General features: G+C 37.0%; 1 protein-coding gene across 1 annotated transcript; it reads right to left on the bottom strand.

The window, feature by feature from the left end:
- Nucleotides 1-247: 247 nt before the first annotated feature.
- GLRX3 (glutaredoxin 3) lies at nucleotides 248-24,623 on the bottom strand. The gene is made up of 11 exons (XM_076339246.1): nucleotides 24,524-24,623; nucleotides 18,664-18,772; nucleotides 15,605-15,679; nucleotides 14,809-15,010; nucleotides 7,260-7,432; nucleotides 7,104-7,165; nucleotides 4,313-4,370; nucleotides 2,364-2,416; nucleotides 2,167-2,206; nucleotides 1,992-2,084; nucleotides 248-525 (listed from the first exon to the last, which is right to left on the bottom strand). Exons 1-11 carry the CDS (start codon nucleotides 24,592-24,594, stop codon nucleotides 475-477), a joined length of 987 nt encoding a protein of 328 aa, XP_076195361.1. The 5' UTR covers nucleotides 24,595-24,623; the 3' UTR covers nucleotides 248-474.

Here is a 24,623-nt window from a genome sequence, read left to right as displayed (position 1 = left end):
AAGGTTTCGATAGTATTTTTTCTCACTCACTAGACATGAAAACAATTATTAACAGGGACAGAAGATTATTATGCTCCATACCACAGAGGTAAATCCATTAATATTCTCCTAATGAGAGCTGAGCCCCCCCCAAAAAAGATGCAATTTAGTCCTATATAGTCCTGCAATGGATAGTGCTGTCATTACGCAATTCTTAAACATCTAGATGCAATGAATACACAGAAAGAGTGTAATAACAAACCCAAAGTTCTTTAGCATTATATTTTAATTGAATTTGAAGATCTTGACATTTTTGTATCTTCAGTGGAAACACATTTTCATATGTAGCACGGTCTTGTGAAATACATAGAGTACATAAGCCATCTTTATTTACTCCTGATCGGTTCCACAAGGCTAAGTTGTATATTGCTCCAATATAATCTATAAATGGATAATTGTTCAAAGTATTTCTGTTCCCATTGATGTCCTTTTCCATTAATTTTCTCCCTTCAGAATAGGCAACAATTCACCACTTTCCTTTAGTTCCTGTAAAGAAATATATACAGCAATTATTCTCTATGTACATTTCGTGATTAGGCTAACAAGATTTCAACGGGGACAGTTTACGGATAAGGAAATCAATTCACTGGCTATTAAGGGAATGCACTAGATGACCCACTAGAGGTCCCTCTTGACCAAGATACTGAAGTTCATAATGTTGTATTTAAATTCTATTTTGTGTCTATTTAGTAAGAGAGGAAACTTATTTAGTGAAAAGATACGCCTTCAAAAGAATTGGTTGTTATCAACTTTACCAGGTAAATCCCCTGGTATATCTCCTTCCAGATGTAATTCAAAATATACGTTAGGCATACACAAAATTTTACAACATCCAAAATGCCTCTCACAAAATGAAAAAATGACCATCCATTGATAGATTTTGTTACTACCACACATTAAAACAAACAAGACAGTAAAAGATTTGTAAGAGTTCTAAATAAGAGGTGCTTGCCCATATTATCTTGATGATTGAAATACAAATTATAAGGCTGTTAACTTACTGAAGAGCCAGATAACACCGGAAAAGAGTTTTAAAATAACGTGGAGTATATATTCTTTTCCCACATCTCAAGAGAAACAACTGTCTCAATTTTATTACATATTATACTATATTATGGAATGCATTTTAAAATACTGACAACATTCACCTACCCATACAAGTTAGTCGGTGCAAACTGAATACAGTCCAACAATGCAAATAGACAAATTACATTTAAATACCAGTGAGAGAAGCATTTTGCAGCATCTCCTCAATGCCCAAGACTATACTTACTGATCACTGACATAACCCACACACTTATTAAATAAATAAAATTAAAGTAATCTATATAATTTAAGTAATATCAGTATTTTTATAACTAAATGAGATTTATTGATTGTATCTTCCCAGGAGTTACAATGTCTGAGGAATTGGCTATAAAACATTCAGACAAGAATGGGCTCAAGAGTATTTGGGGTTTAGAACACTGTGCCTGCTCTGTTACAAAAATCAAAAACCACAGTAAGAGATGCAGATCTATTTTTGTTGCTTCAGGGTCTGTTCAAACAACTACAATAAACCTTACTTTCTTCCAGGAATGAGACTGTTTGCTAGGAAAAAAATGTCTCGCCCACCTTATTTGAGAAAAGCAATGTCAGAAGTAAAACTAGGAAGAGAAACCTGTAAAAATGCACCCACGGGGTAAAAATGGTCTTTACAGTAACAGTAACTGACTGCTGTCAAGAAAATACACTTCACTGCTATATCTTGGCGTATGAGAATGCTAGAGATTTAGAGCTCCTTTCAACTGCATGTTGAGCTAATAGAAGTCACAGTAAAAACAACCAAGTCATTCGGTTTCAAGATCTAGGGCCACCACACAGGAATTTGTGTATGTTACAGGCAGAAAACATTTCTACAGTTTTAAACAAACAGTCAATTTACATCTCAAACAAGATTCTCCCATTCCTACCTTAACAATATCCAGCCCTCCAACAAGTTCACCTTTCACATATAATTGAGGATACGTTGGCCAGTCTGAATAGGTTTTTAATCCTTGCCGCACCTAAGAAAAATAATCTTAAATGTAGACTTCAACTTTAGTAAAAGCAGCAATGAAATCCTCAATGATGGAGAAGCTTAGTTACCTCTTCATCTTCCAGTATGTCAAACGTCTCATAATCAACACTAGGGGAAAAAAGAAAAAAAAAAAAAGACTCTTAAACAAAGAAAATTACATTTGGGGAAGTTTTCCACTAATATTTTCCAAACTCTCTATTTATAAAATGTAGTTATTAAAACAGAACTGGCTTCCCAAATTCAATTAAAAAAGCCACTTACGTACCCAGTACTATTCATGATTTCTATAATTTGCTTGCTGAATCCACATTTTGCCGTCTAGAATGCGAAACACACATAAGTTAAAATATATATCTGCTATATTTAATCCACAAAATTTCAAGTCCTCAAAGTACACTAAAGCTATTACCAATTTATTGCTAGTGATGACCTTACTGGATGAACAATACTGCTAATCCCCTTTTCATTCTTCTTTATACTCTTTGAGCTTTAAACAGTACTGAATGTCTCTATATACTCTGCTGAAATAAATGAAAACATTGAGAATATTAAACACTTTCCTCAGTTGTGGTGTGAAATGATACAAGGTGAATCTGTTTTCCAGGTTTGGCAACGCTATCTTGAAAACTAGTTAGGCTTGATTATTTTCTGAACATTCAAAAAGCCAAAGCTAAAGGTATGATGGGTATAAATGCCTTATACGCATTTGTAAAACAGATGTGTTTTATTTTGAGACATACGCTACCCTTTACTTACCATTCTGAAGAGAGTAGCAACCTATGGTCAACTGATAAATAGGTTGCATGTACAGCAACTTCCAACTGAAATTAATAATTGAAAGTATCTACTGCAAACTCTTCATATTGACAGTATAAGGACATAGAACACCCATCATTTTTTAGACACTGAATATTTAATCCAGACTATCCCTTCTTATTGGTGATTTCACTCCACCGGTAGCTCAAGCAAAATCAAAACTTGTTAAGCAACCTGCCCAAACTCTTGCTTTCTGTAGGCAAGAAACAGGTTTTAAAGGAGATAGAAGTGCATCTCTTTAGAAGACCTAAGCCCAGCTGGCTCATCACCACTGTTTCAGTGAGTCAGCATAACCCACAGGGTTCCAGAGGCTATGAAATGGTTTAGTAAAACAGCCTGTAACACTCTCAAAAGTATCTGTTGTTAATACATAGAGAAGGCTCAGGGAACAAATGAGAAAATGAAATGGAAAGACGAGTCACGTGAACGAGCTCAGTCCCCTACCTCTATATCCCTTTAAAAAAATACCGTATAAACGACTCATAACATGTGATCGCTAACTACAATTATTGTTTAGGGTACACCACTCCAATGAAAAGTCTGAGTTAGGTGCCGTTCAAGTAATTTTGACAGGAAGAATTACAGTGCCTTGCTGTTCAAAAGGGAATAATTTATCCCCTGGTTACTTTGTTTGAGTATGCAACACAAAGCAATAGACTTGACCTTTTGGTTTACAGTCATTTGTTATTATTTTAATCCTAACTGTTAGCAGTTGTCTGTCTTCAGTCACTATCTTTATTTCAGTGAGCAAGATAATTAAGTGCAGCTTAAAGACACCAGGCATAGACCATTCCACGCACATGAGAAAGAGTGGATCGTTTATAGTATGTGGCATTATACTTTAGCCCTAAAGACATCTAGCAGCTTTTTTTAAATGTAGTTGTGAAAGCATAATAAAGTCAGAGAAGTTAGAAAGGATAGGACACCCAATCCAATTAGGTCAACAGAGGGAAATTTCAAGAAACATGCGTCCAGAGATAAAGTTCTGGGCAACCCTCAAAGTGTACGCCTCAAGTAGGATAGCCATCAGGGGCAAGCACTCAGAACATCAGAAGAAAATCCATTATCTGCAAAGACAATCAATAACTAAGACCAAAAGGACATACACAGTTCTTCCATTCATTCCTGAATTGTAGATCAATTGACAGACGTCACTGCAGGGCATCAAATACCCTGATTTTACTGTAACACAGCTATCAGCATTTTAGCAATATATATGCATCAGGTAAAACAGGGACTGCTCTTCTATGGCTTATAGAAGCATCAAATAAAAAGACAAATAACTAACTTCCCAGCACCATTAACTTTCATTAAGCAAGGAAAGCAAGGGAAAAAAGGCAATTGTCACTGTTAAAAAAACTGTTTAAATGTAATATATTCTGCAACACTTACTCTTACCTGTTTGCTTCCCTTCATGAAAAGCATCACAGGAGCTTTGTTTATCAAGATTTTAAGCCTACAGAAGGCATGAAACAGACAGACATAAAACAGCTCAGTTATTATCCCAAGCTTTGTTTCGACAGGAAAACAAAATGCAAAAGTGGAAAGATAGGAACTTACAGCTTTGCCAAATGCATTTAGAGCATTATTATAAGCAACTCTATTCATTTAAATCACTTACAGTAACTCTAGTGAATGAATTTGAACCATCCTGTTACTTTTAGAGCAACAATTTACTTTTCTAGATTGACCTCTAAGTATCAAGCAGCAATAAGTTTAAGGAGAAACATCATTTTAGGATATTTTAAATACAATGTCTATATTTAGTGACATACTGCTTTTTCACATACTGAATGCAATACTTAGCATTTCTCATTCTCCATGTGAGAATGTCTTTTGCAGAGTAAGAACCACCTATTGTCCATCAGTCATAAGATCTACGGACTTACGGACTAACCACTACTGAAATTCAGGAATAAGTCTGTTTAGCCCCATTGTGCTCTGTCCACTTCTGGTCTACCCGCACAATCCTCAGCCAATCCCCTCCTTTCTCTCTCCTTTTAGGAAAGGCTTTCTGTGACAACTGATGGAAAAAGTTAGCAAAGACTCCTATCCAACAGTTTCCGGCTAAGGGCAAACTACCCTCTATAAAATGCATAACAGGTGATCATTTTCTGTAAAAAGTCACTTTGCATGACTCGCACAATGCAAAAAGATTCTAGACTGGAAAATGCAGGGTCATTGCAAAATAAAACTAAATGAAGTTTTGGTGGTGACCTACAGCCTTTGCACATGTAAACCTCAAAACAATTTTTCTAACCAAGTGGCCTCTAGGTTAAAAAGCAACAGCAAAACTAACAGCTACAGCAAGGGTGAGCTACAGTAATCTGAGTTGGTATCCCAGCTGCCAGATCTGTTTCATGAAATCAAGCCGATTTCAACAGTTCATTTTCAAGGGTATTTTCAAGTGAAGAAGACGCAGTTGATTGATGGGAAGAGATCAAACATTGAGTAAAGGAACATAATTTAGCATTAAATAGATTCTACTACTGATATTCCTTAGTTTTATTAAGTCTTGACATATTTGAGTAACTACCTCATAGGGTTTTTCCTATGAGTGACTGATAGAGTGAATATAGTTTGAAAGAGATGTCAGTTGCTCAGAAGTTAAGTATGAGGCTAGCTACGAAGAAAAACTAATCTGTGTCATGGAAAAAGAACTTTCAGTTGTCACCAGAAGACAGACCTCACCTAAGAAAGAAACAAACACCTACTAAAAGATGAAGAACAAACTAGACAATAAGAAGCTATTTGTGACTTGTCTGGTGAATTTTTAGCCAGTTTTCCTTCAGGCCACTTCTACATCAAAATTTGATAAAATTGATAAAAACTTCACACACCTGTTCAAAAGATGCTGCTGTTGCTCCTTTAGGGAGACATTTAGCTACACCAACGATTTTAATCTATCAGAACACATTAGGTAAGCAGAGGACACTTCCCATTACCTTTTTCCCAAAAAAAGATTAAGCAAAGCAAAAGGCTATATATAAATTCAATAAAGTTGCAGCTTATGCAAGTTTGCAAAAAGGAAGGAAGAGACTAAAGGAAACTTTCTAAAATAAGCTTTTAAAAGGCAGACAATTTCATCTTTACCTATAATTTAATCTCAAACTGCAAAAGGTAGTGATTGTTTTTTGTGGCCTTGGTGAAACAATTTACAAGTTACCCTACTAGAGTAACAAAAGGTAAACCTCAGCTGTAGAACTAATTAAAAAGGAATTAATAAATACACAGTTGTAAAAGTAAGTATACTTTATCACCATACCGAAAAGGCTTGCATTAAATTATTTCTCCACTGTGCTGAGAAGGCAAGAGAACCAGAACCAGATCACACCTAGAGCACTATAAAACTTGCTCTTACCAACCTCAGCAAGAGAGAATCTATGCTAACATATGCTTTGCCTTCAAGATACAGGCCACCTTCTTGGCAAACCAGCCCCCCTTTGCATGTCTTAATGGCACTATTCACATAAAAACCGGGAAAAAAAAGCCACGTCTACTAGCAACTTCTCAAACAGAATGACTTGTCAGATATCTGGAGCTTGACTGCCTGGGGCACATCAGAATTTCAAACAAGAGCGAATCTTCAAATGAGAAGGTTAAAAGAGGACAAATTGGTTTCTAGATATTACATCTGATTCAGGAAGCAACACACTTCCTACTGCTGCAGCATATATTCATGCTGCCAAGGTGAAAGAAAACAGGAACTGAAGGACATGAGCAATCAAGAAAAATGAGGAGACAAGCCTAGATATTTTCTCTAGTGATATCATAGTTATGAAGTCTATACCAAACACTAGTAGCTTTTATTAGCTTCATTTAAAAGATTATTTTCCCAGTTATCTTTAAAGAATAAATTCTTAAAAGAGAGACAAGAAGGAATCTATATATTCCTGCTATAATTAAAAATTAACAAACTACAAATATAATAAGTAAAGCCTATTGGAACAGTATAGCTTAATACATATATGACAGTATAGCTTTATATTAAGTGATGCTTTACTGTACAGAAAACAGAACATATTAAACAACTGCAGAAGTTCTGTAATTAAAGAAAATCTTGATGCACTTCTGAAAGTCAAAGAACAGGAATTTATATAAGGGATTCCCCCTATATAAACCAACATTCCCCATATAAACCAAACCTCAAAAATAGACATCCTTAAAATAACGACATAATACATCACACCTGTCCTCCAACTTCTGTGCCTTCGGACAGACTGTGTCCAGTTCTCCAGATGCCTCAAGTTCCTAGGGAGATTGGGGACAAGAAAAATCAGATATAAAAAGCAAGAAAAACATGCTTCTGACAACTAACAAGATTAAGAATTTCTCAGTTTCTAACCTTGACAATATCAAGTCCACCTATAAGCTCTCCAGCTACATACAATTGCGGATAAGTTGGCCAATTAGAGTATGTTTTCAGCCCCTGACGAACTTCTTCATCAGAAAAGATATCAAAACTGCTAAATGAAATACCATGTTTGTTCAGTATCTCCACCATTTGTTTGCTGAAGCCTGCAAACACAAAAAGATGAATTACATATAATTTTAAACTAAGCATTCCCATGTCTGTACTAAACCTTATTAATTTAAAAAATGCAATTCTTCTAGGTACTAAGTTCAAAACAGCTCTAGTCTGTTATTCTTTGCTCTATCAATACCCTCAAATGTTATAAAGGGGCAAAAAATGTATTTATTACTGGGATTACAAAACCAAAGTATACAGACAGCTTGGCAAGTCTGGTGCTTCTCTATTTAGAGAGCTACACAGTAAGTAACCTTTATGGAAGCGTCTCTGTTGTTCCAACATACAATTAAAGCAAAGTTAAATGCATTCCCTTGTTCTGCCTTTTCCAGCTCTTCTCACTGAGCATTCACAAAGAATAAAAGCTTCTCAATGACCATAACAGCATCTTCAGTAGCCTTCTTTTCATTCCTCTAATTGCACATCACTTTCTCTACCCCTGTCATTTCTTCCTCCAGCTACTACTAAACTTCTCCTACACCAAATGTGAATGAAGTTGACACACAAAGCGGGAACCAGGATTTAAACCCACTACTGTGTCACTAGTGTAACTTAGAAACTTGGCTTTTATAATGTTTTCTACTACTTTTGCTTTAAGAGCATGCCCTTTCCTACTTCATGGTAAAAGGCAAATTCCTTTTTTATTTTTTTAAACTTTTTATGTTCACATGAGTACTTAATATTATTTTACTACCCTTGTGACATTTTCATACCATGTTTTGTTTTCCTTTATGACAGATCTTCATTATGTCCTACTCTGACAACACTCTCTCAGTGGGATATTAAGCACTGAATATTACGATGTAAACATCCAGATTTTATAAGTTTATTATGTGGCCAACCTGAGAAGAAAAGTTTCTCCTTTCTGTAACTAAGCACCTTTTTCCTAAAAAAATCATCACATTATTTGTAAAAAGTTATATGTATGAAAATTTTAATAGTATAGAATTTGCAGTCTATAATCACCTAAATCTTCTTACACTAGAGGGAAACCCACACAAAATTTAACTTTCAAACAATTCTACTCTATTTTAAATTCACCATTCTCATGAAACATTAAATTGTTTTTTTTTTTAAAAGAAGATAGATTGTTTTTCAAATCATTAGTCTTGAGAGAGTCTCTTCAGAGTCACTTTAAAAAACAAAACACACAACATACACACCACCCACACCTAGGCTGTGCCCTTTATGTTCACTAGTCCATTCTCTATGGGGTAACCTGAAAGGAAACCTTAGACTGATGTTCAAAATCATCTTCATCCACATAACACTTCCACTGACACAGAAGCACAAACGGTCCTCCAGAGAAGACATCAGCCTACTGGATGTTTCATAGAATCATAGAATCATTGAGGTTGGAAAAGACCTCTAAGATCATCGAGTCCAACCGTCAACCCAACACCACCAGGCCCACTAAACCATGTCCCTAAGCGCCTCATCTACACGTCTTTTAAATACCTCCAGGGATGGGGACTCCACCACTTCCCTGGGCAGCCTGTTCCAATGTTTCACCACTCTTTCAGTAAAGAAATTTTTCCTTACATCCAATCTAAACCTCCCCTGGTTTCACCATGTATTGCAGATATTTACTCCATAAGAAAACAGATGAGAAGAGGTCTGCTGTACTTTACAACACAAGGAAGCCAACTTCTTTAGGACTGATGATCAAATCTTGATTTGCAACTCCACTGTTCCTCCACAACCTATTTGCTCTGCTATGAAAATTATGCTAATCAGGGAAAAAACGCTAAGTACATTGCAACACATTGAAAGATTTGGGAATTTTGCTTCATTTCTAACACGTGGTCTTTATCCTAAAGTATTTCAACACCTGCCACTGTTGCTTGCATGCACATCCCTTCTAAGGAAGTAGAAGCCACCTAGACAACACTATCATATGGTTTGCAAAAAGGATCCATGAGAATTTGTCCATAAATTGATGTGATAATAATGTGTTTTATATCTTTGCCAACTCATTCTGTTTTGGATTCAAATGCCCTTGCAATCCTACCAATTCCCTCAAAGAATTCCAACAAATGCTGTGCAGACAAATGAAAACGTCTATATAAATATTAAAAAAAAGAGACAATGCTTAAAGGCTTTAATAAAGGAATAAAAGAAAAAAGCAGCTTTAAATGGGAAAAAGAATCAAAGTGCCATGGAAGAATAACCTTTGATTTCAGCTTGCAAGACCACCTATTAGTTTTTGAAATATGGATTTTTACTACAGCTTTCTGCAGTTTTCATGATCTGCAGTTTATTGAGATACGAAGTAGTAGTATTTATATGTATGGCATCTAAGTTGCTTTTCTTTCTACAACTGAAGTGTTAAGTTCATGTACAGCCTGAAGTAAAACACAGATTCTGAAATTTTTCATACATCTGGGAGTTCATTAGTAAACAGCTAAAGGCTGATTGCTGATGGTTATTCCATCGCCAATATATTAACTCATTTCTACTGTAAGGAACTGGGGGGGGGGGGGGGAAGGCTTTATTTTAGCTGTAGGCAATTACATGCAAACTAGGAAGATTGATTGGTTGTGTTTCATTTTGAAGGGTTATGGTAGCAGTCTGGAAGTGTTATGCTTAGGGATAAAGTGCCAGAACAGCTTTACTTTCATAACAAAAGATTTAGGTTGAATTTCTGAAGAAATGCCATACATGTATTACAAGGAATAATTAAACTGCTAACAAAGTGTTTTAAGCAGTTATCTAGATGATCACAAGTGCCACTCCAGATTCTACACCAATAAAAACACCCTAAATAAATTACAGTATTGATGAAGCAAATAAACAACTACTACCACAGTCCAAATGAATTTGCTGAAATAATACAACATACATAGCAACCACATACAATTGCCAGTAAACACAGAGCCGAGGGGACAAACCTTACTTTACACTATGCTTAGCTGGCTTTTCCAATGAAGAAATTACAAACTACAAGAAGGTTCCAAAATACACTGCTGGATAGGGTTCCCTCTACTTGCCAACTGCACTAAAGACTCGAACGCAAGTGCATTATTTTTATCAAAATAGATAAAATTCAAAAATATCTTCACCTTTAAACAAGCATGGCTCCTTTTATTTAATTCTATTTTTATTACTTCTACTACTGTTATAACAGATCCATATCATCTTTGACAAAATGTTAAATTACCTTCACCTTGAAAGACTTTGGCTATTCCAGGAAGTTTAATGGACTCAACTTACTAACATCTCCCAACTACTGCCAGAAACTATCACACCAGCATAAAGCAGGCACGGTATTTAACTGCAAAATTAAGAGCTGTAAGTTCAGATGGCTTCATGTGTTGCACTACATTTTAGCACTTTTCACAGGGTACCAGGGATCAACTGTAAGAACTGAAAGCTTGAAGAAATATCTACTTTATCATATTAAGACATGCAAATGAACCTGTGTTATACTCTTAAGTTGCTTTCTATATTGAGTTTATGATGAAGTACCTAACTATCCTTAACCTTGATGCCTCAACATCTTTTTTGTTTTGTGTTTTTTGTTTGTTTTTTTTTTAAATAGCCTCACAATTCTCTCCCATCAAAAATTCAAACACATGAGAAACAGTAACGGTCTTTTCTCTACATAACTTTAAAAATCTGCCCAGCTTTCTGCTCAATGCCCTTCAGAAAGCCAGCTCTCTACTGAACACCCACAGAAATCCAAAGGAGAAACGGTGTGCCTGTGCCGTCAACTGATCACACTGACGCAGAGGCTGACTCGGATGTAACGGAGAACCTGGGCACACAAACACTTCAGAGGAGACTCACCACTGCCTGCACAACACCTTTGAGCTCACAACAGACACAGCAAGAACCATGCTCTACTCTTACAGCTTGCCACGCACCTACCAAACAACTCACAGCACAAGCACAGCAGGTTCACTAACAGTAGTGCCACATTAGCACCCAACACAGTTAAACTTAAAGCACGTATGTCTGAATAACCTAAACTGTAGACACCCTAAATGTACTCATAAATATTAGGAGCTCATCAGAGCAGTGCTCTATTACATACAGCTGGACTTCACGAGCCTACTTCAGAATAAGCCAAAACTTCCATTCCTACAAAATTATCTATAAATTCCTATGATGATATGTAACTTTCACACACCTATAACCGTATTGTTACATAATATGAATACAGAATTATCTATACATAAATAGATGGAACTTCATCAGCTTTTCATAGGAGCAAATGCCTATGCACAAACTGCTAGAATCCCAAGCTAATACACAACAGCACAATGAACATGAAAGTCCTGAAATCTGTGGTTGTTTCTGAAACTATTTCTACTGAAGTGATTCTGCGACCTATTAGTGCACTGAAATGAAATAGCAGCCTTGAAATTAGACAGGGAAAAAGAAAGAGAAAAATAGAGTGTGCGGATATCAACACAATAGAAGCCGAATACGGTATGGGAAGCCTCAGTACATACAGGATCTTGCATTTCCCCTCATATTTCTATAACCCTTTTCCAGCAACATCCGAAAAAGCAGATTGTAAAATGGCATGCAAATATTTTAAAAGCAGCTGAAAGTACACTTAGGCAGAGAGGGCAGAGGCAATAAGAAAAGCTGCACACAAGCTGTAAGCAAGTGCTTCATCAACCTGAAGTAGCCTGGACCGAGTTGCAAGACTCCTCTCACTCCGCCAGGGCAGGATTACCCTCTACAGCGCGTGGCCCAGATTGACACGCATGTTTGACATGCTTTAGCCACTACTTCTCTTTCAAATATTGTCTCATGACTTACATATAAGCCTTCCTTCTCAAAAAGGGCAGCATACGCTATACTAAACTCCCTCCAATTAACAGTGCTTGACAGACAGACTCTCCTCCTCTCCTGTCCAATATACACTATATCAGTCCAAAGCTCCTCTTTGTAATTCAATCCAGATAGGCTCACCCAGCAGCTTCACCACTGGCGCCTCTCTGCTCAGCTCCCTCATTTGCCAAGCACTGGTCCTGACCCAAAACTACCTGAAGTTAATGAAAAGACTCTTATTTACTCTATGGACCCAATCCTCAATTTCAATAACTAGAAATCTATAGAACTACATAAATAGCTCTCCTGTAGTAGAATGCCTTCACAGATACAATGCGAAATAGCAGAGGCTGTTTGGCAAGTCACGTATCACAAATCTGCATTATTCTCACTTCACCAAATCGATGCATTCCATATCATTATCCTTCCCTTTCCCCCCTTTTAGCAGTACATGATGATACGACAATTTGAATCCTTCCAGATTAAGATAAATGGACATAATATGTAAAATCAGTTTCTTTTAGGTCCTTTTATACTATTTCATCCATTTTGCTTTACATAGTTCTCCACTCAGTTTCTTTTGGAAAATTCCTGGATGCACTCCAACAGAAAGCACAAGAAGCAGCTATGCAGGGATGTCTGCACTTGAAACTGTTAACTGAATTTAATACTTCAAACTGTGGTGAGATCTTCCACGGCTGGAACATTAGCAGTGCATGCACACCACAACGATATTTGGCAATTATGTGAACATAGCATCAATAAATCGCCACACCACACCAACAGTTTGAACCAAGCACCCATGGACTCCTGACCAGACATGAGAAGCACTGCTCTGTCTCTAGGCTGCACCTGCTGAGCCCTTACCAGAAGAGGGTCAAAAAGAATAGTTCCATGAGTCCTCATTTCCCTCCTCAAAGTGTTTTAAACACATTTAGCTCACATGCATCTCTGCCATGATATAGAAACATCTATGATGAATTTTTCAAGCCTGTGCATGCTACAGTAATTCATGCACAGATGGACAAAACAGGTATTTTCATTATTTGTTTTTAGACACAAATAACTGAGGTTTTGCATGACAATTTAACTTTTTGAGCAGTTATCTCTTTACTGGTTCCATAAATATATGCCACAGGCCTTTCTTCAGGAGCTTGGCTGTAAGGAGCTAGCTACTGCTAATTCTTTTCTTATTCTCCTGTTATGTTTCACAATTCCTTCATCTCTTTGGCCCAGCAATGTAGTTGATATGATCTGCCCCACAGGATACACGTTTGCTAAGCAAAGGAATCCAATCTTAGTCATCACAGAGCCAGCTACTGCAGAGAAGTAACTGTAGAAGTTGCAACATTTGACCTCTAGACCAATTTGGGGAGAGAAAGGAGGTAAAAGTCAATGCAACTTTTCCCCCCATTGCCTTTACCTCCCCTCAGTTTTAGAATTTTATAATTATATCTTATTGCCACCATCCCCAGAATAAGACCTCTTCAGTCTTCCCATTCCAAATGAAGCTCTGGAGATGAGGAGTGGCTGTTTTTCCACACTGCGTTTTGCTCCTTGTTTTTTCAAGATGGAATATGGGCCTTAGGGAACAAACGTATATGAAAACAACAGCATGGAAACTAGCAGCTAAATGTTCACTTCTGTAAGATATCAGTAGAAAAAGACCGGTGGGTTAGAAGCAGACTGACAATTGAAGATAAACTTGCAAGGCAGGCAAGGATTACACTCAAAGGAGACAATCTGGAAAGTGGTGGTGTTAATTGCCAAAACGATACCCCCAGAGCTACAGTGAAACACAAGGGAGCCATAACCAAACAAGAGCTGCCAAGAGTGCTGTTTGGTCAAGCAATCTCCATCCTACATCAGTGCTACTCTTCTGTTTACCTCCTGCAGCTCACCACAGAAGGCCCTACAAAATCAGTTCTGCAATGCAACTTCTTAAGACTGCATGAGCAGAAGGATGGCAGCTTCATAGTACTTAAAAATTTTGGTTTTTAACATTTGTTCACGTGCTTTCCATACAGATCAACGCTTCAAGTTAATTAGGAACCAAGCACTCTAAACAGTGAGCAAGTGTTAAGAGAACTAGGTTTAAGAACAAGCATTTCCACGGTAGCAGAAACACATGCTACTGGTCTTTCAATTTCACCAGCTAGTACAGTTTTATTTTCTTTTTCCAAATGGCAACAGTAATCCCAGATGTTAGTCAATTCTTGTTATTTCTTGAATTGAAACATTCTCTTCAGACTATTTTACATTTTCAACATGCGTAACTTGATGCACAAAATATGTCATGAATAAACACTGAGCTACCTCCAGAAAAGCGTGCTAGTTCGAGGACAGCATTGCACATCACATATTCTTTAGAAAGCCCTTAATCTCTGCGATTCCATTTCCAAAATTTAACTAAGGGAATAGCAATTCTCTAGCAGCACATAAGCAATATGAAAATACTTTCATTAATGCTTCTAGGTGTACAAGACACCGTTGGGATGCATCTCCCCAAAACTGAGTAAAACTGACAACTAGCCCAAAGCAAGTGGTGTCACATTGAACACGAACTTCAGAAAATCCTTACCACAGCGAGGTTCTTTTGGAGACCCTTTCATAAACAGCATGCAAGGGGCAGCATTGATGAGTTTCTTTAGACGCACATTAAGATCTTCTTTTGCACCGTCATTAGAGCCAGCAGAAACAGAACTGCTGGACGCGTGGCGCTGCACTTTTTTTGTCAGCTCTGGGGCATGTGCACCATCTAATCTGTCAACTTTCTGAGAATTCTAAGGAAACCAAAACACAGGCTCGTGTTAAAGGATTAAATTCAGAATTTGTACTGTAATAAAAAAAATAGTAAAACCACCATATAAAGTATAGATTTTCAGATGCAGGGTGGATTAGTGTATTGATCTTTTAGCCAGACTTTAGTTCCAAGACTCATACCATTCTGCTGGCTGCCTACTCTTAATGCTAGTGAATTTGCTGTTAGAAGAATTTATTAAAGAAAATATTTTGAATTTTATTATCACAGGCAAATGTGACCCAAACAGACTTGTCATTTCTACCAAGAGATTATTTACTTGGGTTTTTGCCATGTTGTAGAACTATAGCTAGACAAGGAAACATTACTGAAAATTTTTTGACCCAACTAAAATAAAAACTATGTAAGAATCCCAAAGCAATTAAGGAAGCTCTGAAATACTACACATAAAGTGTAAGAATCATTTCTATCCACTTTTTTAGGTTCCACTGGATAGACTTAAATCAGATACATAAGTTTTTCTTCACTGAGAAAGTTCTTAAGGTTCTGCTCCTCTGGTAGTAGTATTAAAAAAGTATACATATTAAGAGTCCACATGGAATCCATTTTCTCTTACCTTAAAGAATAAGAACGTTGGAACAGAACTAATTCCATATTTTTCAGATACTTCAGGCACAGCTTCAGCTTCCAGCTAAAAAAACAAAACAGAAAACAGAAAAAGATTATTTTCATAATCTTCTTTAAAGTTTGACTGTGGATGCCAATCCTGTCTAGAATGTTCTTCTAGGCATTTTATACATTTAAAAAGGATTTGATGCAGAAGTTTGTGACACATTTGCATTTAAATGAGACTCACTGGGTTGGCATGTCCTCCACTGAGCCTACACAGTGTCAAAACAGGTTCAGAGGTTTTTATTTTGTTGCACATTTCAAAAGATGCCCGGAGGCTGCGAATAAAATCTTTGGTGCACTAGTGACCTAGTAAATTTTCAATCATATGCAGCTACTACTATATTGAAATCCATAAATCATTGACCCCAGTTATGTCATGATTACAGTGCTTATTTTCTGCCCACAGCAATTCTTGCTGTTTGCTCTATTGACTAATTTCAAGGGGCAGTACATCATGACTGACATTTGCAGCCTTCTGCAAATTATGAAGAAAAAAAGGAGTTTCTTCAATAAGCTATTGAGGTCTACTAAATTTTATCTTTAACTCCTGCAAGGCTACTGAGTATCGAGTGGCAAGCTCGTTGAGATTATTCGTTCTAATTTTATTCAGCATTCAAATGCATACCTTGAAATTATATAATGTAGTAGTTTGCCAAGAAAATGTGTCTTTTAATTAACTCAAATTTGTGATTTTCTGTGCATAGGCTAAAAGCTTACTTGAGTGACAGAAGATCTAGTACAAGACTGTTTAAGACACTAGCTCTGTAACAACTGCAGAGTGAATGGTTAAAAAAGTGGTAATAGATCTAAATGTTTCAAACAGAAACCTGCAATCCAGTGTACAGGAGAAAAAGCCTTTCAAATTCTTATTCCATAAACTATACAGTGAATGAACAAGCATCAAGAGAGCTACTGAACAGTTTGCTTCTGCCCACCCCGTCCATCCTTACGTATTTTAGAAAATACTGTGATTGTTCTCACTATTAACCAATATGTAGTGAACCTCTGAATATTTCAGTATTACAGCATGTTTGATTTGCTCCAGCTATATAGGCTTTTAATGAACTCACTAAATACAGAAGCAACCCAGCACATAAGTCAAAACTGAAAGTCCAAGCTTCACCTCTATTTCTGTAAATCAATGCTCCAACAGGATCAACTGAGAAACTAAAGCTATAAATTGAAAGCTGTAAATACAGATTCCAATTATCTATTCTCTTTCAAGTGGCAAATGATTAAATGACTTCTACCTGTAATATTAATTTTCTTTTCCAGTAAAACTTCCTACTTACTTGGATACTTACGTTCCACTCTGGTGAGGTTCACACATACAGAACAGATTTGATTTCATATTTCAGTAACTTGCTCTTATTTGTACAACTTTCCAAAACATTGTTTCTAACTATTTCTGGATATAGACACACTTTTATTTTAACCAAGCCAAGGATCTTAAGAGTTAGGCTATGCAACAACTAAAATGAGAAATTGCATTTAGAAAGACTTCAAGATTTATTGACAGTTTTGAAATTTGTTTCATTATTACTTAGCTCTATTCTAGAATGTAACTGTTTATGATTTGCAAGGCCATACAATAGTCTTGGTCAGTCATCTGTAACCATCTGATGACTTAACAGGTTCTTGCCAATTAAAAGGCAGACTGGCTATTCTGGAATACAGACCAAAATCCCATAAAGAACCTACAAAATCAAATACATTCCCCATGAGGAGCCCCCTCCACAAAAAAAGTATCAAGAAAAGTCACCTAAGCCTTTCAGTAGCTTATTATCCCTAAACAAGTACACCCTAATATTGGGGGGGAGGGGAGTGGGGGAAAGGAGGTGCCACTGTCTTAGTTTTGCAACACTTGATCACTTCGGAACCTTGTTATTAAAAAATAAATTACAGCTGAATAATAAGGGTCATAAATAAATAATATATGAATATGAATAATAACGAGGCAACTGAGAGTTTTCAAACTTTCTTGGGCCTACTAAATCTATAGCAACTCTATAAATCTAAGCATCTTGAATTTTCAAAATGTTGAAAATTAGTCTTTTAAAGCTCTAAGTAATAAAATACTACCATTAAAATAGTTCTGTCCTTCTGTTTTACAGAGAGAAATACCAACTGCGAGAGGAATCATTAAAAAAACCCCACAAAACCTAAAGGCTGTAAGAAATCAAATTAAAATACTCACACACAGCTGGCTGCTCCATTACTCCCTCCACTCATAATCACAGAAGTGTCTCATTAACAAGAGAAAGTTGTTTTAAAATGAATGGCATGTGGATGAAGTGCATTCATTTTTCCCTCCACACTGGTTCTCTTACTAGGATGTGCAGACAATCTCACAAAAATATAGCATCTCATTTGTGTTTATACCATCCAGCACTATACGACTGTCATCTTAGAGTGACAATGTTGCACAGACTTAAATTTATCTTCCTTTAAACTTCATGAAGATTACTGTTCATCTTCAGTATCAGACAGAAAATCTCTATGAGTTCTGAGATCTATTTAGCTAACTAATAACATCATGGGAACAAATGAAATCTCCAGCACACTTGAAAAGAACAGTGTTGCCAAATTAATCTCAAAACCAGGGATAAAAATCATGCTTTAAAAATATGTCTATCTACAGAACTGAAGGAGTGCGACATTGCAGAGACAGAGAAATTTAAAAGTCTATTTGTTATATGGAGTAGCTAGTGAAAAAAATCCATCATTGTATCTTAGTAGCCTGATTTTTTTTTTCTTTCTTTAAACAGCACAATAAAATGAAGGTGTTATTTAAGCTTGCAATATCAAGTTTGGAAAGATGAACCTAGAACTTTCATCCCACAGATTATTGATGCATCTCTTGCATATGTTCAACTCACATCTTTAAACGTGAAGCCAGAAAGGAACTTCAAAAACAACTTTACCCATATTTTGTAATACTTTACTTATAGTTTGTAATAATGGCTCTCCTCTCTTTAAAACAAGCTCAACTGCCTGACTTACCTTCACAAATGTAACCTGCATGTGTTCCTTTGCTAGTGCCGCCATAACCTCATTCATTTGAGCACACTGAGGAGCCCATGGTGCCCAAAAGTGGACAACTAAAAGGGACCTATAAAAAAAAAAGAGTAACAGCATTTATTTTTAAAAAAGACTCATGCAATATAAAAGTTTGATATGCCATGCCAAAGAAAACCCACAAACAAACAAAAAACAAACAAGCAAAAAAACCCACCACCCACACCATCTTCCTGAGAAAAAAGATAATTAAACAAGTGAAACCAGGAACGTTTTCTATGACTTGCACAGAGAAGGACTTTAATGCTTTTTCAGAAAACATTCCAAAACCCAACCAGCACTGTTAAGCTAATGCAACACAAAGAAAAACACCATCCTGTATTTTGACAGTAAAAGATCATTCCATATGAATGTCAGACAGGAAGAAGAACAAGGAGAAACACTAAAGGTGGAGTTATACACTACAGGACACAGATTTTGAAGCACCTGTAGGCCAAGCACTCAGAATCGCTCTTGGGCACCGCGCATCTCTTCCCAGGCACGCCTTCTATCTTCAGAAGCTCTGGGAGCTCGAGACCTCAACAGCTTCACAGTAGAGGCTGCACCATTGCTTTTCTCCTCTCAGTGCCACTATTGCCTCTTTACTACTTAACCAGGAAATAAGGTAGTAACTTTTCAAGTCTACTGGGACTTTTCTAAAAATACAGTATTCTTATGCTGAAATGTTATTTTCTGCTTTTATTAGCTTCAACTTCTTACTCCTCTTCCAGCTTCAATAAGGTTTCCTTGAATGTTTGGTATTGATTATACACAGCATTTAAAGATGAGAAGTCACATGTGAGAACAGAAATCCCATCAAACTGGGTACCACAAGGTAGTTCTCATGAGCTTAAACAAACACGCTTTGATGACAACAGTGACAAGATATTTGCATCTAATTTTCAATTCTGTTTTCCAAGTTTGCTGAAGCCAAAACCACTAGGTAATAAGGGATAAAGAATAAAAGACATATAATGTACTACTTTTAATCTACTTAGAAAGATATAGAAATCAATGCAACCATACCATAGAAGCTATTTAGTACCTTTTATTACTAAATAATGGAACTTCAGCATAAATTGTAATAGCTATGCAGGCAGCATGACATTCATATTGGAACAGAAGCTGTGTTATCTGACCACATACTCTAAATACAGCGCTAAACTCAATTCAGACACAGAACTTTGAAATTCATAAACTTGATTTTTGAAAGAAATTCCAGAAAAGTTTGGTAGAAATATAATAGGATACCCTCTTTTTTTTTTTTTTAATCATGCCATCAGTCAGCGCATGGTTCTGCTTTGAAAGCAGATTAAAACTGGCAGAGTTTACAGACTAGTAAAAACTGAAATTACAGAACAAGGCAGTTCTACTTTTTTGCAAGTGCCAGCCTTGCAAATTTAGACCTGAGCTCAGGAACAGTTCAAGACATCTTCTCCAGGGCTGTCATCTGTATAGATTCTTCCAACACTCTTGTATACAAGTCACCACCAGCAATGATCCCAAAGGCAAACCATCTCTCTAATTACAAAATAGCTGTACCCTTCTTTGAACTGATTTCACTGCTCACAATTGACACTAGCATTTAAACCCCAGTAAAAGCTCATTTAAGTGATTTACTCTTCACTTATAAATGGGATTTGATATGGACTTCTTGAGAAACCTGAGACCATATCTCACTGCTCCGAGTAAAACCTTAACTGCAAAACTCCGTTTCAGCATGTAAACTTTTATAGCAATGCTCTTTGTGGAGCCCAGCTACAGAGCAAGTGAAAAGACAGATTATAGCACAGGTAGCTCGTGCAGGAGTTTTATCTGCCCACACAGCAGATAGGTCTTCCAAACATTACTACAGCTGTCAGCTCATACAGACATATTTTAATTAAGACTTTTGAGGCAATGGGGACAAGCACTTGGAAGTGCTGTCCCCATGCTGCAACCAACATTTTTTGCCACATAGTAATGAGGTGAAAATAATTAGGTAGGTTGGGAGACAGGGAGGAGTCATTATATATGTATGAGAATACCCAGACACAACAGACAGAAAATCTTAAAATGAAAAAAGCAGCAGCATTTCAATATTTCAGAAGACAGACCATGCTCTGAGGCAGAGAATTATCAAGAGCTCTGCTCCCAGGATTGGTTTTCCTGTACTTGTTCATCACATCCTTCATTTGAAATACCAATTTTGAGACCTCCACCAACATTGTTCTTAACATACGCGCTGTTTACCGACACCATTAAGAGCTCAGAGAAGTTGTTAAAAACAGATCAAGGATGAACAAAAATACTTTTCTTTTTTAAATCAAGTTTTATAACAAAACAGCCTAATCTACTTGGACCTACTACAGCTTTTACAATTACAGAGAATGAGGTTGTCAAGCTGTCATTGCAACTGCACAATGCCTGTACATTTAAAAAAATAATTTCTACATCTGTTAGACTACAAGTAGGAGAAGATAATACTTCCACTGGCTAAAAACAAATAGTGGAAGAAAGGAGAACAGAGAACATAAAAGTAGTATATAGTGGCTACGCATCAGGCCAAAGCACTAATAAATAACTTGATACACTTTCCTTCCATTAACTGAACGCAGGAATGCATACTCATCCCCTGCTAAAAGTGCTCAATTTAATTAGTATGCATAGCAGGACACATCTGATCACATGAATGTCAGCTCATGACAAGTAGAGGAGGAATAATCACATGATTATTTAATCCTCATTCCATCAGAGCCTATTCTTTCCTTACCAACATACAGCTGCAATGCACTTAATTTTTTTCTTCATGAAGAACTTACTTAAAATTAATTTGCACCAAGGGGTTTTTTTTGGGCGGGGGGACAAATTCATTCACAGAACAAGTCTAATTTTGCAATTAGACTGTCCTCCTGGTATCTGAGCACTTTAGATTAAACTTGAAAAATAGCAGGAGTAATTCAAAACATTAAGAAAGGAAGAAAATAGTTAGCAAAATGAAGCACGTAAATGATTCTAAACAAAGTATTTCTTACATTCAACCAAGATATTTCTAAAAACTCTATTATTATCTATAAAAGAGGATTGTAACAAAAAGCTTATGACAAGTCCCAAAGTTTCTCTTCCTGTATAATTTTATATTTCACATTTCAGAGGAAAAGCTGTGGGCCCAAAAATAAAGTTAACTTTCTTTAATATAACTTTTTTTAAATTTTAGTAGCAGAAGAAAAAACAGAAGGACATATCACACATTTTCTGTGGAGAAACAAAAAGCCCCAAGTCTTGTTTTTGTAGTGTATTAAAAAAAAAATTGGTTGAGACAGACTCACAAAGTACACCTTTAAAACAAAGAGTTTATTGACTGTAGAACCAAAATAGCAAGACATTCTCCGATAGGGATATCCAGAAAATAATTACTCCATAGGTCGCCCTCCTTTTGGGCCAAGATACAAGTATTTTGTAAGTATTTATTATCTTTCTGACAGGCAGCCCAAGTTACTTGGTTTTAATAAGCTGATTTTTCTAAAAGTAGTCTAAGTAAAACAACAGATTACAGAGCAATAATAGAAGTGGTTCAATAATTTTGAAGACATTGGCTCAGTTCATCTTTTGCAACCGTAAAATCTAGATGCATTTTGAAAAAAATTAAACCTTGAAATTTATGCCTATTCCATAACACAAAGCTTACTAATAACTTGATGTCAGAAAGATTAATTTTCTGAAACAAGAACTCCTATGAAATTAAGTGTCAACATAAAATGCTGGCAGTTGCAGCTGGTTAGTGGTAATTCTGTTAGTTTGGAAAAATCAGGAAGTTCATTTGGAAAAAAAAAATTAGCAGTAAAATAGCATTAGGCCTAGCCTTAAAAATTCAGCATGTTTTTTGTGTTAAGCTTTATCTTTCAATAGAAAAATACTTCCTTGAAGAAACTTTCTCCTTTCCCAATTTATTAAGTGAATGTTTAAAACTACTTTTTTTTTTTTACACCATTACTTTTCAAATTCACTTGATAATCTAAATATAGAAGGTATCTTAAGTCAGCCAATGTATATTTTTAAAGTTCTACCACCATCCAGAAATGGGGAGTTCATTAAAAAAAAAAAAAATCTGTGATTTGAGGGGTTTGCTATGCTCTGCGAGTGCAGGTTTGTTCGGTTTCTTAGCAGTAAGAAAAAACAAAGCCAAATATTTTGAAATGAAGCAGCGGAAAAGAGTTATCAGTACTATCAATTCATTTTTGGACAAAAAAATATGCATAAAATAATCAAGTCCATTAAAGAGAAAACCAAACCATGTTCTGTGGACAAAGGGAATGAGAGAATTACTGAGGGTTTTGTTGAAAATAACTTCAAAATATTGTATTTGTTCCTAAAGCCATTTTCATTTCAATATGTCTCAGTGGGTGTGACTTTCCTCTGGGATGTCCCCACAGAACAATTCAGTTGAAGAATAATTCCAGAAAAGAAAACTGAAAGTCATGCAGCAAGTTTCGAATAATCTAGTTTCTTCTTCCCGTAATCAAAACTTTTCCATGTTTTTTTTATGTTGTCTTTAAGAATGTGATGCTGGTAGTTTCATCATCCTTTTTAAAGCACTCATTTCATCAGTTTTCTCTCCTTATTCATTTAAAGGCCACTTGCTAATGCAGCAGTTAAATGACACAAAAATTTTTTTGACACAGCACCTTATTTTAATGTGCCTTACAAGACCTAGTTAAATACATACTCAGCTGGTGGATTAAAAGATATAATAATAGTTACTACACCTTTGATTCAACAAGACAAACAAGCAAAGCCCATAACCAAACCTGCCTTTCTTCAGTAAGGCACTTGAGTACCTGTTCATCTTTAATTGCAATACTCATTATTGCAACTCTTTCCTACCAAAGCAAAACACGTGCACAGAGTTTTCCCCCAAACAATCAGTGCCCAACACTTCCAATACCAGACCAAGAGCCACTGCCCAGTGGCTACAGATAATCAGTGGTCCATGCTGAGAGCTACCAATGGAAAGATAGCCCTGTCACTCATTATTAGAGCATAAAACCCGATTAATGAGAAACTAGCCCTGTTGCATAAGCGATGAACAACTTAGTTTTGCTCTGTTTCTCAATAAACCACCTAATGCTGCTGTTTTCATTGAAAACTTTGCACAGTAATTGTTTGTTTTGTTGACACCTTATGGTTCAGGGGAAAAAAAAAAAAACTTAGGTTGCATTAAAGTTCTGTTTTGCGTAATTTTCCTCCCAATCTGCCCATTTAGGCTTCCCGTCCCCTACAGAAGGTTTTGCAGCTGCAGCAGTCCTCCCCATCTGAACACCTAAGCTCTCCTAGAGACGCATAAGCTGTGCCCCAGGAAACGGGCGCTTAAAAAATAACCTGTCAAAAACAAACTCGAAGTCCTTCTTCAATCTCTGTGGGATTGTTTTTTTTTTTTATTTTCCCGCGAACATTTTATTCAGCTCTGAGGCAGTACCGGGCCTGTTTCCCTCAGCAGACACCGGCCTTTCACGGAGCTCGGGCCAAACGCGCGAAGCGACCGCGGAGCCACCTTTTTGGGGAGGCCGGGACAAACCCAAAAGCGCCCTTTTCCCACAGGGCCTGACGCTTCGGGACCCGCTGCAGTTACTCGCCGGGAAGCCCACGCTCTCTCGGGAAGCAGCGCAGGGGAAAGGCAGCACTTCAGGCGGCGAGGCCAGCCCTTCCAGTCAGGCCGCCCCCGGCGCGGGGAGCGGGGTCTCGCCGGCGGCAAGCTCCGCTCCCTCAGTCCCAGGCAGGCCGCACCCAGTCCCTCCCGGCCCCCGGCCCCGCCGGTGCCCCGCCTCACCTGTCCTTCTGCTGCAGCAGCTGCTGGAACTGCTCAGCGGAGCCCGCAGCCGCCACCTCCCCCGCCGCCATAGCCGGACCGCTGCCGCAGGAAGGGGGAG

Source organism: Aptenodytes patagonicus, chromosome 5 (assembly GCF_965638725.1).
Source record: "Aptenodytes patagonicus chromosome 5, bAptPat1.pri.cur, whole genome shotgun sequence".
In the NCBI taxonomy this organism is placed as follows: Eukaryota; Metazoa; Chordata; class Aves; order Sphenisciformes; family Spheniscidae; genus Aptenodytes; species Aptenodytes patagonicus.
Note: the sequence above shows the minus strand (reverse complement) of the source record. Positions and strands in the feature narration are given on the sequence as shown.

Coding starts and splice junctions, on each gene's coding strand:
- GLRX3 (XM_076339246.1), bottom strand. CDS start 24,594: ATGGCGGCGGGGGAGGTGGCGGCTGCGGGCTCCGCTGAGCAGTTCCAG. Junction 4,371..7,103: donor GCACAGAAGTTGGAGGACAG/GTGTGATGTATT, acceptor TGCCTTCTGTAG/GCTTAAAATCTTGATAAACA. Junction 526..1,991: donor GAGGGCTGGATATTGTTAAG/GTAGGAATGGGA, acceptor ATTTCTTTACAG/GAACTAAAGGAAAGTGGTGA.